This window comes from Ranitomeya variabilis, chromosome 1 (assembly GCF_051348905.1).
Source record: "Ranitomeya variabilis isolate aRanVar5 chromosome 1, aRanVar5.hap1, whole genome shotgun sequence".
Classification (NCBI taxonomy): Eukaryota; Metazoa; Chordata; class Amphibia; order Anura; family Dendrobatidae; genus Ranitomeya; species Ranitomeya variabilis.
In genome coordinates this window covers 1136622433-1136641007 of record NC_135232.1, presented here as the reverse complement: position 1 = coordinate 1136641007, position 18575 = coordinate 1136622433, and the positions used below count along the sequence as shown (strand labels likewise).

The 18575-nt window shown below is 43.7% G+C and overlaps 1 protein-coding gene across 10 annotated transcripts in view; it reads right to left on the bottom strand.

Moving 5' to 3' along the window:
* Positions 1-377: 377 nt before the first annotated feature.
* The window catches only part of SLC4A11 (solute carrier family 4 member 11), a 285187-nt gene continuing 266989 nt past the window's right edge, over positions 378-18575 (bottom strand). For all 10 annotated transcript variants that reach the window (XM_077280313.1, XM_077280311.1, XM_077280316.1 and 7 more), the window contains 7 exons: positions 17489-17696; positions 17136-17242; positions 11278-11446; positions 7249-7422; positions 4410-4605; positions 3851-4020; positions 378-881 (listed from right to left, as the gene is read on the bottom strand). In XM_077280313.1, coding sequence (XP_077136428.1) covers positions 818-881; positions 3851-4020; positions 4410-4605; positions 7249-7422; positions 11278-11446; positions 17136-17242; positions 17489-17696 — 1088 coding nt within the window. In that variant the 3' untranslated portion in view covers positions 378-817. The remainder of the gene's footprint in view (positions 882-3850; positions 4021-4409; positions 4606-7248; positions 7423-11277; positions 11447-17135; positions 17243-17488; positions 17697-18575) is intronic.

Sequence of the window (18575 nt, the reverse complement as noted above, 5' to 3'; positions counted from 1 at the left end):
ATAAAGTCCAAAATATGTAAAAATTAGCTTACATTCTGGGGTGGGTCTAGAAACCGCTACAAAAAGAAAAATAATATATATATATATATATATATATATATATATATATATATATATATATATATATATATATATATATATATATATATATATATATATATATATATATATATATATATATATATATATATATACACACACATACACACACACTTTTGGTTGCTCTGTAGACATTGCCACTGCCACGAAAGTTATAAAGTCCATTATTTCTCAACCTGAAAAAAAGAAAAAAAAAAAAAAAAAGAGGAGACCCAGACCTCAAATTCCCAGAGTCATGTCCCCAAACCGCTGGTGGTGCCGAGCCAAAAAAAATTCACTTTAAAAAGTATTGCAAGAGAAAAATATATAAAGTCGGGGAGATTTTTTTTTTTTTTTTTTGGCCCGTTCACAATCCCGGAAAAGTCTTCAAAAAATACACATTTGGTTCGTTGGATACAGAAAATGTGTTAAAAAAAACAACAAAAAAAAACACCCAAAAACAAATCAACAAAATCAGAGGGGAGAGTGGAGTGCAGCCCCCGACACAGCAGAGCGCGGCCCCGACACAGCAGAGCATCTTTGGGGTATTCCCGTTCACGGTCATCAGCCTCCGCGTCCCTGTCAGGCTCCACTTTGGTCGATCGTCATTGTACAAAATCCAAAAAGAAAAGTTGCAACGATGAAAATAAAGTCTGAACACCCCTCCCCTGAAAAATATTAACCCCTACAATTCCTCCGTCGTTGAAGAAGAGCGTGAACCCGTTTGTCGAGGGTCGTTCTAATGTTCGGCATCCATGGCGTCCAGGTATTTGGATTCGACGATCTTGGGCAGTAGGTTGTATCTAAGGAAGAAAGGAAGGAGTCTCAGCGGCAGGTGAAGGCTTCTACGAGGAGATCGGACTCTTACACATGGTCAGAAGACAGAGACAAAAAGGGATTAAGGAAAAGAACACAAAGAAATGGAGGAGGAAGAGGAAAGGAAAGGAGGACAAGCTACAAGGAGTCGCATGCAAAGACCACCCGTACTAGGAAGCCTCAGCGATGGAGACGTCTGACCAAATGTGGACAATCTGACTTTCAGCCGAGCAAAACCTTGTTCTGCCAACTCAGCAATTGAGAGTTATCCAGGGTTAGTGATTATGGGGAGTACTTATTTTTTACTTTTAGGTGAACCAGAATATAGAAGGACATAAGCAGGGTCCTCTCTCCTGTAGAGTGTCAGCTCTTATGTGCAGGGTCCTCTCTCCTGTACAATGTAAGCTCTTATGGTCAGTGGGGTCCTCTCTCTCCTGTACAATGTAAGCTCTTATGGTCAGCGGGGTCCTCTCTCTCCTGTAGAGTGTAAGCTCTTATGGTCAGTGGGGTCCTCTCTCTCCTGTAGAGTGTAAGCTCTTATGGTCAGTGGGGTCCTCTCTCTCCTGTACAATGTAAGCTCTTATGGTCAGCGGGGTCCTCTCTCTCCTGTAGAGTGTAAGCTCTTATGGTCAGCGGGGTCCTCTCTCTCCTGTAGAGTGTAAGCTCTTATGGTCAGCGGGGTCCTCTCTCTCCTGTAGAGTGTAAGCTCTTATGGTCAGCGGGGTCCTCTCTCTCCTGTAGAGTGTAAGCTCTTATGGTCAGTGGGGTCCTCTCTCTCCTGTAGAGTGTAAGCTCTTATGGTCAGCGGGGTCCTCTCTCTCCTGTAGAGTGTAAGCTCTTATGGTCAGCGGGGTCCTCTCTCTCCTGTAGAGTGTAAGCTCTTATGGTCAGCGGGGTCCTCTCTCTCTCCTGTAGAGTGTAAGCTCTTATGGTCAGCGGGGTCCTCTCTCTCCTGTAGAGTGTAAGCTCTTATGGTCAGTGGGGTCCTCTCTATCCTGTAGAGTGTAAGATCTTATGGTCAGCAGGGTCCTCTCTCTCCTGTAGAGTGTAAGCTCTTATGGTCAGTGGGGTCCTCTCTCTCCTGCAGAGTGTAAGCTCTTATGGTCAGTGGGATCCTCTCTCTCCTGTAGAGTGTAAGATCTTATGGTCAGTGGGGTCCTCTCTCTCCTGTAGAGTGTAAGCTCTTATGGTCAGTGGGGTCCTCTCTCTCCTGTAGAGTGTAAGCTCTTATGGTCAGTGGGGTCCTCTCTCTCCTGTAGAGTGTAAGCTCTTATGGTCAGTGGGGTCCTCTCTCTCTTCTGTAGAGTGTAAGCTCTTATGGTCAGTGGGGTCCTCTCTCTCCTGTAGAGTGTAAGCTCTTATGTGCAGGATCCTCTCTCTCCTGTACAGTGTAAGCTCTTATGTGCAGGATCCTCTCTCCTGTAGAGTGTAAGCTCTTATGGTCAGTGGGGTCCTCTCTCTCTCCTGTAGAGTGTCAGCTCTTATGGTCAGTGAGATCCTCTCTTTCTCTCCTGTAGAGTGTAAGCTCTTATGGTCAGTGGGGTCCTCTCTCTCCTGTAGAGTGTAAGCTCTTATGGTCAGTGGGGTCCTCTCTATCCTGTAGAGTGTAAGCTCTTATGATCAGTGGGGTCCTCTCTCTCCTGTAGAGTGTCAGCTCTTATGTGCAGGATCCTCTCTCCTGTAGAGTGTAAGCTCTTATGGTCAGCGGGGTCCTCTCTCCTGTAGAGTGTAAGCTCTTATGTGCAGGTTTTCTCTCCTGTACAGTGTCAGCTCTTATGTGCAGGCTCCTCTCTCCTGTAGAGTGTAAACTCTTAAGGTCAGTGGGGTCCTCTCTCTCCTGTAGAGTGTAAGCTCTTATGGTCAGCGGGGTCCTCTCTCTCCTGTAGAGTGTAAGCTCTTATGGTCAGCGGGGTCCTCTCTCTCCTGTAGAGTGTAAGCTCTTATGGTCAGCGGGGTCCTCTCTCCTGCAGAGTGTCAGCTCTTGTGTGCAGGATCCCCTCTCCTGTACAGTGTCGGCTCTTATGTGGAGGGTCCTCTCTCCTGTAGAGTGTAAGCTCTTATGTGGAGGGTCCTCTCTCCTGTAGAGTGTAACCTCTTATGGTCAGTGGGGTCTTCTCTCTCTCCTGTAGAGTGTAAGCTCTTAAGGTCAGTGGGGTCCTCTCTCTCCTGTAGAGTGTAAGCTCTTATGGTCAGTGGGATCCTTTCTCTCCTGTAGAGTGTAAGCTCTTATGGTTAGTGGGGTCCTCTCTCTCCTGTAGATTGTCAGCTCTTATGTGCAGGATCCTCTCTCCTGTAGATTGTCAGCTCTTATGTGCAGGATCCCCTCTCCTGTACAGTGTCAGCTCTTATGTGCAGGGTCCTCTCTCCTGTAGAGTGTAAGCTCTTATGGTCAGCGGGGTCCTCTCTCCTGTAGAGTGTAAGCTCTTATGTGCAGGTTTTCTCTCCTGTACAGTGTCAGCTCTTATGTGCAGGCTTCTCTCTCCTGTAGAGTGTAAGCTCTTATGGTCAGTGGGGTCCTCTCTCTCCTGTAGATTGTCAGCTCTTATGTGCAGGATCCCCTCTCCTGTAGAGTGTCAGCTCTTATGTGCAGGGTCCTCTCTCCTGTAGAGTGTAAGCTCTTATGTGCAGGGTCCTCTCTCCTGTACAGTGTCAGCTCTTATGTGCAGGGTCCTCTCTCCTGTACAGTGTCAGCTCTTATGTGCAGGGTCCTCTCTCCTGTACAGTGTCAGCTCTTATGTGCAGGGTCTTCTCTCCTGTAGGAGTGTCAGCTCTTATGTGCAGGCTCCTCTCTCCTGTACAGTGTCAGCTCTTATGTGCAGGGTCCTCTCTCCTGTAGAGTGTAAGCTCTTCTGTGCAGGCTCCTCTCTCCTGTAGAGTGTCAGCTCTTATGTGCAGGGTCCGCTCTCCTGTACAGTGTCAGCTCTTCTGACCACTGACTAGATTTGCTCAGACTCACCTGATCGGTATCATTAATATCATAATGAGAGGGAAGATCATCTTCATGTAGGTGAGCGGGGACATGCCGAATCCGCACAGGATGAGGAGCTGCAGGACCTGGAGCCCCGTGAAGTAGTGGATCTTCCTCTGGGGGACTCTCCTGATGTAATGGGTTGGGGGGTACGCCGTCTGTGGGGGGGAACACACAACATACAGTCACACCGCAGCAGTGCTCCATATCTCCCTCCTGTATACACCCTGTCTACGTACGTCCCATATCTGTACGTATAGGCCCCTGTAATTCTGCGCTGTATACAGGCGGATGGAGCCGCCACATGATTTATGACATTTTCTGCTTTTCAGCCATTGTTTGCCATCGGATGAGGTCGGATCCTGTGACCCAGGCAGGAAGCGCACGCTGTGATATAGATTGAGGGTCCCGCCATCACACAATGGGGTCTTTGATGTGGTCCGCGGGTCACTGATACACACAACGAGTGCACATCCAGGGGAAACACTAAGTGCTGCTCTACCTGCGGTACATCCTGCGCACCCTCCGGACACCGCTGTCGACCTACCTGCTCTTTCAACAGCAGAGCCACCCGCTCAAAGAGCTGGCTGCCGTCAATGGAGGTCAGGGCGATGTACAGGAAGAGGCCGTACAGGACGGGCTGGGGGATCCACTGTAGCGGGAGCGGCAGGAGGAAGATGGAGAGGCCCACCAGGAGGTTGGCGACCAGCGACGTCAGACGCGTCTCCTTCACACAGACGATCCTGAGAAACACACGGGGACAAACGGGTCACGTCTGATCACGGCTGGAGATTGCCAAAAAATGCAAAAAAACATTTTGCCTAATTATATTTTTATTGTTTTGTGTTTTACTTTAAACATCCATTGTCATGGTGACCGTTACCCCCAATGGTGGATGTATAATCTGTATGCAGTGAGCTCCCCCTAGTGGTGGCTGTATTATCTGTATGTAGTGAGCTCCCCCTAGTGGTGGCTGTATAATCTGTATGTAGTGAGCTCCTTCTAGTGGTGGCTGTATAATCTGTATGTAGTGAGCTCCCCCTAGTGATGGCTATATAATAATCTGTATGTAGTGAGCTCCCCCTAGTGGTTGATGTATAATCTATGTAGTGAGTTCCCTCTAGTGGTGACTGTATGATCTGTATGTAGTGAGCTCCTCCTAGTGGTGACTGCATAATCTGTATGTAGTGAGCTCCCCCTAGTGATGGCTATATAATAATCTGTATGTAGTGAGCTCCCCCTAGTGGTGGCTGTATGATCTGTATGTAGTGAGCTCCTCCTAGTGGTGACTGCATAATCTGTATGTAGTGAGCTCCCCCTAGTGATGGCTATATAATAATCTGTATGTAGTGAACTCCCCCTAGTGATGGCTATATAATAATCTGTATGTAGTGAGCTCCCCCTAGTGGTGGCTGTATGATCTGTATGTAGTGAGCTCCTCCTAGTGGTGACTGCATAATCTGTATGTAGTGAGCTCCCCCTAGTGATGGCTATATAATAATCTGTATGTAGTGAGCTCCCCCTAGTGATGGCTATATAATAATCTGTATGTAGTGAGCTCCCCCTAGTGGTGGCTGTATGATCTGTATATAGTGAGCTCCTCCTAGTGGTGACTGCATAATCTGTATGTAGTGAGCTCCCACTATTGGTGGCTGTATAATCTGTATGTAGTGAGTTCCCCCTAGGGCTATATAATCTGTATGTAGTGAGCTCCCCTAGTGGTGGCTGTATAATCTGTATGTAGTGAGCTCCTCCTAGTGGTGGCTGTATAATCTGTATGTAGTGAGCTCCCCCTAGTGGTGGCTGTATAATAATCTGTATGTAGTGAGCTCCCCCTAGTGGTGGATGTATAATCTGTATGTAGTGAGCTTCACCTAGTGGAGACTGTATAATCTGTATGTAGTGAGCTCCTCCTAGTGGTGGCTGTATAATCTGTATGTAGTGAGCTCCCCCTAGTGGTGACTGCATAATCTGTATGTAGTGAGCTCCCTCTAGTGGTGGATGTATAATCTGTATGTAGTGAGCTCCCTCTAGTGGTGGATGTATAATCTGTATGTAGTGAGCTTCACCTAGTGGTGGCTGTATAATCTGTATGTAGTGAGCTTCCTCTAGTGGTGGCTGTATAATCTGTATGCAGTGAGCTCCCCCTAGTGGTGGCTGTATAATCTGTATGTAGTGAGCTCCCCCTAGTGGTGACTGTATAATCTGTATGTAGTGAGCTCCCTCTAGTGATGGCTGTATAATCTGTATGTAGTGAGCTCCCACTATTGGTGGCTGTATAATCTGTATGTAGTGAGCTCCCCCTAGTGGTGGCTGTATAATCTGTATGTAGTGAGCTCCCCCTAGTGATGGCTGTATAATCTGTATGTAGTGAGCTCCCCCTAGTGATGGCTATATAATAATCTGTACGTAGTGAGCTCCCCCTAGTGGTTGATGTATAATCTATGTAGTGAGTTCCCCCTAGTGGTGGCTGTATTATCTGTATGTAGTGAGCTCCTCCTAGTGGTGGCTGTATTATCTGTATGTAGTGAGCTCCCCCTAGTGGTTGATGTATAATCTATGTAGTGAGTTCCCCCTAGTGGTGGCTGTATTATCTGTATGTAGTGAGCTCCTCCTAGTGGTGGCTGTATTATCTGTATGTAGTGAGCTCCTCCTAGTGGTGGCTGTATTATCTGTATGTAGTGAGCTCCCCCTAGTGGTTGATGTATAATCTATGTAGTGAGTTCCCCCTAGTGGTGGCTGTATTATCTGTATGTAGTGAGCTCCTCCTAGTGGTGGCTGTATTATCTGTATGTAGTGAGCTCCTCCTAGTGGTGGCTGTATTATCTGTATGTAGTGAGCTCCTCCTAGTGGTGACTGCAGGTAGTCAGTGTGGTATATATTGCATCTATTGGTATAAATTGCATCAATTGCAGGGGGTTCGGTAACCTGTATCAGCCAAAAAACGTCCATCCGACTGTATAAAGAATAGTATTTTATTCCTAGGATCAACATGATGATAAAAGCGTCGCGTTTTGTGATTTTAAATAGGATGTTGGAGCCCTAAATATGTTTTTTATTATTATCCTTTCCTGTAATGAAGTGGATCAGTTGCCTACCTTTCCTTTCCTCTTAGAATAAAATACCGTGAAAAACTCTGTGAAAAGAATAAAATTTAAGAAAAATAAAAAATTATGCTACACTGTCAGGAGAGGTTTATGACCTGTGGTTGTGATGCACACTGCGGCCTGATGAGGGGCTTGCTGCGTGCATTGGATTTGTACTGGGGGTCCATAATGAAACTGATGACCAGTTAGGACCGCGCTCATCACTGTATGATGCCTGGCATCACGTGGCTGATAACACAGAGCAGCAGCTCGCACACAGTGTGAAGGCCGGGTACTCACGTCTCATAGATGTGGCCGTGCTCCACCCTCTCCTCCACGTAGGCCAGCGCTCGCACGTGCATTGGGGAGTGTGGGAAGGCAGCGTGGATCCAGGGTAATCCGTACGTGGAGAGTCCGATATTAATGAGGGCAATGAGGAGGAGATCCCAGTGATACGCCGTACCCTTCACCAGCCTGGAAAACAAAACCGCACAATGAGCCAGACACACATTAGTGTGTGTGTGTGTGTGTGTGTGGCGGCATGTGTGTCGGCAGTAGTGAGTGTGTGTGTGTGTGTGTGTGTGTGTGTGTGTGTGTGTGTGTGGGCACGTGTGTGGCGGCACGTGTGTGGCGGCACGTGTGTGGCGGCACGTGTGTGGCGGCACGTGTGTGGCGGCACGTGTGTGGCGGCACGTGTGTGGCGGCACGTGTGTGGCGGCACGTGTGTGGCGGCACGTGTGTGGCGGCACGTGTGTGGCGGCACGTGTGTCGGCAGTAGTGAGTGTGTGTGTGTGTGTGGCGGCATGTGTGTCGGCAGTAGTGAGTGTGTGTGTGTGGCGGCATGTGTGTCGGCAGTAGTGTGTGTGTGTGTGTGTGTGTGTGTGTGTGTGTGTGTGTGTGTGTGTGTGTGTGTGTGTGTGTGTGTGTGTGTGTGTGTGTGGTGGTATTACATTTATTTTCACATTTCTGCGATGACATCTTTTTGGTGCATTCTCTCCTGTCACTGTAGGGGATCCTGCGGGGATGTTCAGTCCCTTCCGTCAAGTCTATGTCCTTTTCGATTTTTGTCCTTTGTATGTTTTTCATGTCCTGTGTGTTTTTTAGGCTGCTTGTGTTTTCTTATATCCTTTATGTGGTTTTCACGTCTTTTGTTACTTTTTTTCAATGTATTTTATGTTTATTTCTTTAGGAGTTCAATTTTAATGTATTATTGTTGTGTGTAGGTTTAATTTAGTATTAATAAACTCCCATACCTCTGTACATGCGTCTTACATACAGTGACATGTAAAAGTTTGTACACCCCTGGTCAAACTTACTGTTACTGTGAACAGTTAAGCAACATGAAATTATCTAAAAGGCCAAAAGTTACAGATGACACATTTCCTTTCTATTTTAGGCAAAAGATAAAAAAGTAAATTTTTCTATTTAAAAAAAAATACAAAAAAGGAAAATGGGTCGATGCAAAAGTTTGTGCACCCTTGGAGATGTGTGTTCAGATAAGTTTAATTAAGGTCTGAAACCTTGGTCAGACTGTTAAGGTACCTTCACACGAAATGACATCGCTAGCGATCCGTGACGTTGCAGCGTCCTGGCTAGCGATATCGTTTCGTTTGACACGCAGCAGCAATCAGGATCCTGCTGTGATGTCGCTGGTCGCTGAATAAAGTCCAGAACTTTATTTGGTCGTCCGATCGCTGTGTATCGTTGTGTTTGAAAGCAAAAGCAACGATGCCAGCAATGTTTTACACTGGTAACCAGGGTAAACATCGGGTTACCAAGCGCAGGGCCGCGCTTAGTAACCCGATGTTTACCCTGGTTACCAGCGTAAAAGTAAAAAAAACAAACAGTACATACTCACCTGCGCGTCCCCCAGCGTCTGCTTCCTGACACTTACTGAGCGCCGGCCCTAAAGTGAAAGTGAAAGCACAGCGGTGACGTCACCGCTCTGCTGTTAGGGCCGGAGCTCAGTCACTGTCAGGAAGCAGACGCTGGGGGACGCGCAGGTGAGCATGTACTGTTTGTTTTTTTTACTTTTACGCTGGTAACCAGGGTAAACATCGGGTTACTAAGCGCGGCCCTGCACTTAGTAACCCGATGTTTACCCTGGTTACCCGGGGACCTCGGCATCGTTGGTCGCTGGAGAGGTGTCTGTGTGACAGCTCTCCAGTGACCAAACAGCGACGCTGCAGCGATCGGCATCGTTGTCGCTATCGCTGCAGCGTCGCTTCGTGTGAAGGTACCTTTAGGGTTACGGTTTGTTCACCATCGTTAGGAAAGGCCAGGTGATGCAAATTTCCCAGCTCTATAAAAACCCAGCCTCCTCTAACCTTGTGCCAAAAAACAGCAGCCATGGGAACTTCTAAGCAGCTGCCGAGCACTCTAAAAATGGTGGAGGACCACAAGGCAGGAGAAGGCTATAAGAAGATAGCAAAGTGTTTTCAAATTGCTCTTTCCTCATTTCAAAATGTAATTAAAAGATAGCTGTTACAAGAAACAGTGGAGGTCAAGATAAGGTCTGAAAGACCAAGCAAAATCTCAGTAAAAGCTGCTCGTAGAATTGCTAAACAGGCAAATCAGAACTCCTGCTCGACTGCAAAAGATGTTCAGAAAGATTTAGATTTAGCAGACCCTGGAGTTCTGGTATATTGTTCTACTGTTCAGAGACAAATTAACAAATATGGCCTCCTGGAAGAGTCATCAGAAGAAAACCCCTCCTGCGTCCTCACCATAAATTCAGCGTCAGAAGTATGCAAAAGAACATCTAAACAAGCCTGATGCATTTTGGAAACAAGTCCTGTGGACTAATGGGGTTAAAATAGAACTCTATGGCCACAAAGATCAAAGGTATGTGTCGGGGACGAAAAAAGGGCACGGAATTTCAGGAAAAGAACATTTCACTAACCAATAAGCATGGGGGAGGATCAATCATGCTTTGGGGTTCTGTTGTGGCCAGTGGCCCGCGGAACATTTCATGGGTAGAGGGAAGAATGGATTCAATTAAATTTCAACAAATTCTTGATGCAAATATAACACCATCTGTAAGAAATCTGAAGGTGGAAAGAGGAAGAGGATGGCTGCTACACATGGATAATGATCCTAGACACACGTCACAATGCACAATAGATGACCTCAAAAAGCGCAAGCTGAAGGTTTTACAATGGCCCTCACAGTCCCCTGACCTGAACATCATTGAAAATCTGTGGCTAGACCTCAAAACAGCAGAGGATGCAAGACAGCCCAGGAATCTCACAGAACTGGAAGAATTCTCCAATAAGAACGGAGGAAAATCCCTCAAACAAGAACCGAAAGACTCTTGTCTGGCTGCAAAAAGCGCTTACAAGCTGTGATACTTAATAAAATAGTACAGATGGAGCTGCGCCATACAGGTAACAGAAAGATAAAAATTACATGCGGTGGGAGGAAGGAGGCAGAAAGTACAGGGGGCATGGAAAGGTCTAACGGGAGTTTCAGGGGCAGCAACAGATAAGTCCAAAGCCAGAGAAACAGAATAAGAAAAACAAAGAAAACTATACCCCAGTCTATGACATGAAACTGATGGATCTAGTAAGGTCTGTAATGTGACTCATCAGTTCGCGGCCAGATTAATATAATTATGGAGAGATGATGTCCAGATCGGCAAACACTGCACTTGATGATGGGGGAGGGCGACTTATCCTACACCAAAATAACATCAAAAACTAAAAAAAATATAAAGTAAAAGCAGAAGATTCAGAACTTAAAGGGTTATTCCCATAGTGATGAACGGCTGTTTTTGGATTCAGTTTGTAAAAACCCGCACTTTCACAATTTACCGCTTATTAACATTTTCAGCCATTCTTGAGATATTTACAGCTTTATTTTTCGTTTATAGTTTTTTTTCCTTGGAGACAGACCACCGCTGCAAAAAAGCAGAACATGAGCAGCGTTTACAGGCGCTTTACTATTGAGCTTGTAAGCGCTGCACTGAAGCCGGCCAGGATCGCCGGAGCGTGCCATTACCTCCTAATATCAGTCGGCTTCAGCATGTTTACATGACAGACAGCAGCGGTGGTCGGTCTCCTAGGCAACATGCTATATACAAAAAAGTAATGTTCATATCTCAAGAACGGATGCAAATTTTAATATGCCGCAAATTGCAAAAGTGCTCGTTTTTACAAGATCTATCCATAATATCAAGATGGGTACAAGCCTTTACAGGAGTGCGGGATAAATGTGCGTCATTGGGCTCAACCGGGAATTGGCCAAACATTTTTACGGGAACCAATAGCTGTTGCATTGCCGCTGCTTTAAGTCTACGGCCAGGACCAACAAAGGTAATAACTTTCTTACCTGTTCTCAGGAGCGTTGGTGAGAGACGCCACAATGTTCTGCTCTATGAAGAACAACATGGACAGGATGAAGCCTAAGCCCATGGAGCTGGCGATGGCCCCCATGGACATGGACCCGAACGGCGCCATCACAAACAGATTCTCCGTTTCAACGTAATTAAACAAGGAGACTGTGGAGAGGAAAAATAAGTTCTGAGCGCGCGTCAATGCCTGGAGGCGTCACATACACCGGGCAGGCACTAGCCGGATTGACAGGGCTTTCAGCCTTAAGTAATCTGACACCAGGTTTTACCGTTAGAAACTATTCCATCCTAGAGGCACTCCAGACTTTACCTATCATGGGAGAAAGAACCGGCAAAAACGCTGGACAAAAAGAAGACATGCTACCCCTGCCTCTACTCTATGCTGCGCCACCTGCTCTCCCCCTTCCCTGCGCACGCGCCAGCCACTCGCCTTCCCTGCGCACGCGCCAGCCACTCGCCTTCCCTGCGCACGCGCCAGCCACGCCCCTTCCCTGCGCACGCGCCAGCCACTCCCCTTCCCTGCGCACGCGCCAGCCACTCCCCTTCCCTGTGCACGCGCCAGCCACTCCCCTTCCCTGCGCACGCGCCAGCCACTCCCCTTCCCTGCGCACGCGCCAGCCACTCCCCTTCCCTGATTGAAGGAAACATCACGTACAAGACGCAACAAACCAACAAATCACAACACTTCGACGTTCAGGTATTGCGCAGCGGACACTTGGGACATACAGTAAATAAATTGTCACGAGTTTTTCTAACCTTTTTAAAAAGGCACCTGTGAAAAATAGCTATCGGTTTAGGAAAGTATATAATGGAATCACTATTTTCCAGCAGTGTAAAGCATGGAGGATATTCTCATTATCAATATGATATCCAGAGTCATTTATCCTCTACAATAATAGTTATGTAACTTTGCAGGCAAGGGAACCCCCAAAACTTGGTAGAATTTAACTTTGGGGAACTCCAGCATCTTCTAAAGATCAGGGAGGACTCATTTTATGGGCATCAAATCTGCTGTTTAGTTCAGGACTCAAACCTTGAACAAACAGCTCAAGGCAGCGCCCACAGCCCCCACTCATCAGACCCCCACTTTGATCCATGACACCAAAACCAATTTAGACAGAAGATTCTAAAACCGCCATTCTGCGTAGGGAAAGTATTTTTAAAGGTGACGTCCTCCATGCTTTACACTGCTGGCTGCATTTAAAAGGACTAAAAAACGAACGAGACTAAAATTTAAATAAATGTTATATCACAAGCTTTTGTTTCCTGTGTCCTGCCTGAACAAAATAATTTACAAAAAAAAAAAATGTTAACAACAAGAAAAATGTTCACGTACGTCCGATATTGCTGAGTGGTGAATGACAGCGGTTAGTTAACACCAAATTACTGACGTCACCGGAGGATAGAGAAAATTCTTGGCTCTTCCAGCTGGGTCTTCCTGGAGTGGAAAGGTCTCTCCTTTTTTGCCAAACTGATCTGAATCCGTTCCCATCACCCCCCAGTATGAAGGTGGCCGGGCAGAGGCCAAATGTGGAAAGCAATAAGCCCACGACGCGCGTCCCGAACATCTGCAGCCGGAGAGATTGATTTCTCTTCCTGTTATTTAGTGTGAACAATTAAAAACTTTTGGGGGGTTGAATTTGAGGAATCGCTTTCGTCAAATAGATTCTCATGGAACCCTGCAAAATAAAGGTGGATGCTGCGAATTCCACGGATGTGCGTCCGTGGTGGCGAGTGATAAGAATTCACACCGGCCAACGACCAGGAGTCACGGCATGGAATTACCACGCAAGGTAAAAACGAAGGTTTACGCATCAGGAGTCAGCGCAACATAAGACGCGACTGAAAGAGCTTTACCAGGACCTTTTTTTTTTTTTTTTTTTTTAAATCTAACTAGTGGCACAGAGCGGCCACTGCCGGCGGTTCAACTGCTCCATGTCAAGAGTAGCTCTTCCACGTCCTTCTGATTAACAGCCGACTTCCTGATTGACAGCCGGATCCCACTGCCTAACTGCGGGAAGACGTCGGCAGTCACGCCAAGTCAAGTCAACGTGACGTCAGCAGAAGCAGCTAAATCCCTGCCAGTAGCTGGCGGGAATAGGTATCGGGCACAACAGGCACGTAGGAAGCAACTACCGACCTGTTAGTTCTTGGGCCCAGAGAATAAAAAAAAGTCTGAGAAAACCCCTTTAAAGGCAATTTGTCACCCCCGGGACGTAGCGGTGATAGAAATGTACTACTATAATACTGCCCCTATGTACAAGAATATAACTACTATAATACTGCCCCCTATGTACAAGAATATAACTACTATAATACTGCCCCTATGTACAAGAATATAACTACTATAATACTGCCCCTATGTACAAGAATATAACTACTATAATACTGCTCCTATGTACAGGAATATAACTACTATAATACTGCCCCTATGTACAAGAATATAACTACTATAATACTGCCCCTATGTACAAGAATATAACTACTATAATACTGCCCCCTATGTACAAGAATATAACTAATATAATACTGCCCCTATGTACAAGAATATAACTACTATAATACTGCCCCTATGTACAAGAATATAACTACTATAATACTGCTCCTATGTACAGGAATATAACTACTATAATACTGCCCCTATGTACAAGAATATAACTACTATAATACTGCTCCTATGTACAAGAATGTAACTACTATAATACTGCCCCTATGTACAAGAATATAACTACTATAATACTGCCCCTATGTACAAGAATATAACTACTATAATACTGCCCCTATGTACAGGAATATAACTACTATAATACTGCCCCTATGTACAAGAATATAACTACTATAATACTGCCCCTATGTACAAGAATATAACTACTATAATACTGCTCCTATGTACAGGAATATAACTACTATAATACTGCCCCTATGTACAAGAATATAACTACTATAATACTGCTCCTATGTACAAGAATGTAACTACTATAATACTGCCCCTATGTACAAGAATATAACTACTATAATACTGCCCCTATGTACAAGAATATAACTACTATAATACTGCCCCTATGTACAAGAATATAACTACTATAATACTGCTCCTATGTACAGGAATATAACTACTATAATACTGCCCCTATGTACAAGAATATAACTACTATAATACTGCTCCTATGTACAAGAATATAACTACTATAATACTGCCCCTATGTACAAGAATATAACTACTATAATACTGCCCCTATGTACAAGAATATAACTACTATAATACTGCTCCTATGTACAAGAATATAACTACTATAATACTGCTCCTATGTGCAAGAATAGAACTACTATAATACTGCTCCTGTGTATAAGAATATAACTACTATAATACTGCCCCCTATGTACAAGAATATAACTACTATAATACTGCCCCCTATGTACAAGAATATAACTACTATAATACTGCTCCTATGTACAAGAATATAACTACTATAATACTGCCCTCTATGTACAAGAATATAACCACTATAATACTGCTCCTATGTACAAGAATATAACTACTATAATACTGCCCCTATGTACAAAATATAACTACTATAATACTGCCCCTGTGTACAAAAATATAACTACTATAATACTGCCCCTATGTACAAGAATATAACTACTATAATACTGCTCCTATGTACAAGAATATAACTACTATAATACTGCCCCTATGTACAAGAATATAACTACTATAATACTGCTCCTATGTACAAGAATATAACTACTATAATACTGCCCCTATGTACAAGAATATAACTACTATAATACTGCCCCTATGTACAAAATATAACTACTATAATACTGCCCCTATGTACAAAATATAACTACTATAATACTGCCCCTGTGTACAAAAATATAACTACTATAATACTGCCCCTATGTACAAGAATATAACTACTATAATACTGCTCCTATGTACAAGAATATAACTACTATAATACTGCTCCTATGTACAAGAATATAACTACTATAATACTGCCCCTATGTACAAGAATATAACTACTATAATACTGCCCCTATGTACAAGAATAACTACTATAATACTGCCCCTATGTACAAGAATATAACTACTATAATACTGCCCCTATGTACAAGAATATATCTACTATAATACTGCTTCTATGTACAAGAATATAACTACTATAATACTGCTTCTATGTACAAGAATATAACTACTATAATACTGCCCCTATGTACAAGAATATAACTACTATAATACTGCCCCTATGTACAAGAATATAACTACTATAATACTGCTCCTATGTACAAGAATATAACTACTATAATACTGCCCCCTATGTACAAGAATATAACTACTATAATACTGCTCCTATGTACAAGAATATAACTACTATAATACTGCCCCTATATACAAGAATATAACTACTATAATACTGCCCCATGTACAAGAATATAACTACTATAATACTGCCCCTATGTACAAGAATATAACTACTATAATACTGCCCCCTATGTACAAGAATATAACTACTATAATACTGCTCCTATGTACAAGAATATAACTACTATAATACTGCTCCCTATGTACAAGAATATAACTACTATAATACTGCCCCCTATGTACAAGAATATAACTACTATAATACTGCCCCCATGTACAAGAATACAACTACTATAATACTGCCCCCTATGTACAAGAATATAACTACTATAATACTGTCCCTATGGACAAGAATATAACTACTATAACACTGCTCCTATGTACAAGAATATATCTACTATAATACTGTCCCTATGTACAAGAATATAACTACTATAATACTGTCCCTATGTACAAGAATATAACTACTATAATACTGCTCCTATGTACAGTAATATAACTACTATAATACTGCTCCTATGTACAAGAATATAACTACTATAATACTGCCCCTATGTACAAGAATATAACTACTATAATACTGCTCCTATGTACAAGAATATAACTACTATAATACTGCTCCTATGTACAGTAATATAACTACTATAATACTGCCCCCATGTACAGAATATAACTGCTATAATACTGCCCCTATGTACAAGAATATAACTACTATAATACTGCTCCTATGTACAAGAATATAACTACTATAATACTGCTCCTATGTACAAGAATATAACTACTATAATACTGCTCCTATGTACAGTAATATAACTACTATAATACTGCTCCTATGTACAAGAATATAACTACTATAATACTGCCCCTATGTACAAGAATATAACTACTATAATACTGCTCCTATGTACAAGAATATAACTACTATAATACTGCTCCTATGTACAGTAATATAACTACTATAATACTGCCCCTATGTACAGAATATAACTACTATAATACTGCCCCTATGTACAGGAATATAACTACTATAATACTGCCCCTATGTACAAGAATATAACTACTATAATACTGCCCCTATGTACAAGAATATAACTACTATAATACTGCTCCTATGTACAAGAATATAACTACTATAATACTGCTCCTATGTACAGTAATATAACTACTATAATACTGCCCCTATGTACAGAATATAACTGCTATAATACTGCCTTGTACGTGTCACACTCACATAATTGCAGCATACGATACATCCCTCTTCCCGGCTGCTGAATGTACGGTGCTCGCAGAACATTCGGAAGCTCCGGGGTTCCGGCTTATTTGAAGATGAATAATTGGCATACAAGGATATTTAATCCCCTTTAATTAGGACATAAATCCGCTGTTGCGGCGAGGTCGGGGCTCAGCCGCTAACCTTTACAGCCGGCTACTGTTATGTCAACATGAGTGAGGATTGACCGGCCAACTTACTGCGTATATCCTGGAAGAAGTAGGACCCGACGGTGGAGAAGGTCAGGACAGATATCGGCAGCGCGCAGTCGGAGAGCAGTTCCCGGACCCTGGAGTGCAGGTAGGGGCTGTAACACAGGCACATATTAAGATCATGAATCTCTCACATTTACATAATAAACCTTTCATTTCTATATGAACTTATGCAATGATTCAAAAGGTTGTGATTAATTCAGAAAACAGCGCCCCCGAGTCCACAGGCTGGGTGTGGTACTGCAGCTTTGTTCTAGAATTTCTCCTCAGCTGAGAATTTGACCATTCACTGAAACACACAATAGACCCCTTCAGTGATTCCCTGGAAGGTTCGTCGTTACCTCTTCTTGAACTGGTACAACGTGTGTCCGAGCCACACGGTCCCGAACATCAGCAGCAGGCTGAGGACGGCCGACTCCTTCCCGTGCGGTCCGTCCTGGTACACGAAGGTGCCGTTCAGGGTGGCGTTCAGGAAGTGGAGAGGAGACGAGGAGGAATTGATCCGGTACAGCGGCAGGCCCGAACTCTCCTCGTGACACTTATTGAAAACTGTAAGAGAAGAACGTAGAACCGTGAGGATCGGCCATTACTCAGGCTCCCGGAGGATCAAGAAAGGACGAAACGGAGGCGGGAAAGAGTAAAGACTCCGCATTCTATGAAGCATGGTGGCCCAGTGACACCAAAAGTAACATGCAATAGTTTGAGTCGATCGCTAGTGACGGTGGAGCTGAAACGTGCTGATTATTTGACGTGACTAGTTTTGGAAGGGGGGACTGAAAGTAATTTATATTTTTTTTTATATGTTCGCTATTGAATTAGGGGACTGAAATGCAATGACGATTATTGGAATGTGGGCGGGGGCTGAAATGCGTTTATAACATGGAAATGTGAGTTGATCAATAGTTGAGGGACTGAAATGCGTTGATTAATTGAGACGACCACAGAGGAAGAACCGAATGAAACGCGTTGATAATCTGAGATGTGCCCTCTTATGGAGAGTAATACTGAAACACGTTGATAATTTGAGATGTGCACTCTTATGGAGAGTAATACTGAAATGTATTGATAATCTGAGATGTGCACTCTTATGGAGAGTAATACTGAAATGTATTGATAATCTGAGATGTGCCCTCTTATGGAGAGTAATACTGAAATGTATTGATAATCTGAGATGTGCACTCTTATGGAGAGTAATACTGAAATGTATTGATAATCTGAGATGTGCACTCTTATGGAGAGTAATACTGAAACGCGTTGATAATCTGAGATGTGCCTTCTTATGGAGAGTAATACTGAAATGTATTGATAATCTGAGATGTGCACTCTTATGGAGAGTAATACTGAAACACGTTGATAATTTGAGATGTGCACTCTTATGGAGAGTAATACTGAAATGTATTGATAATCTGAGATGTGCCCTCTTATGGA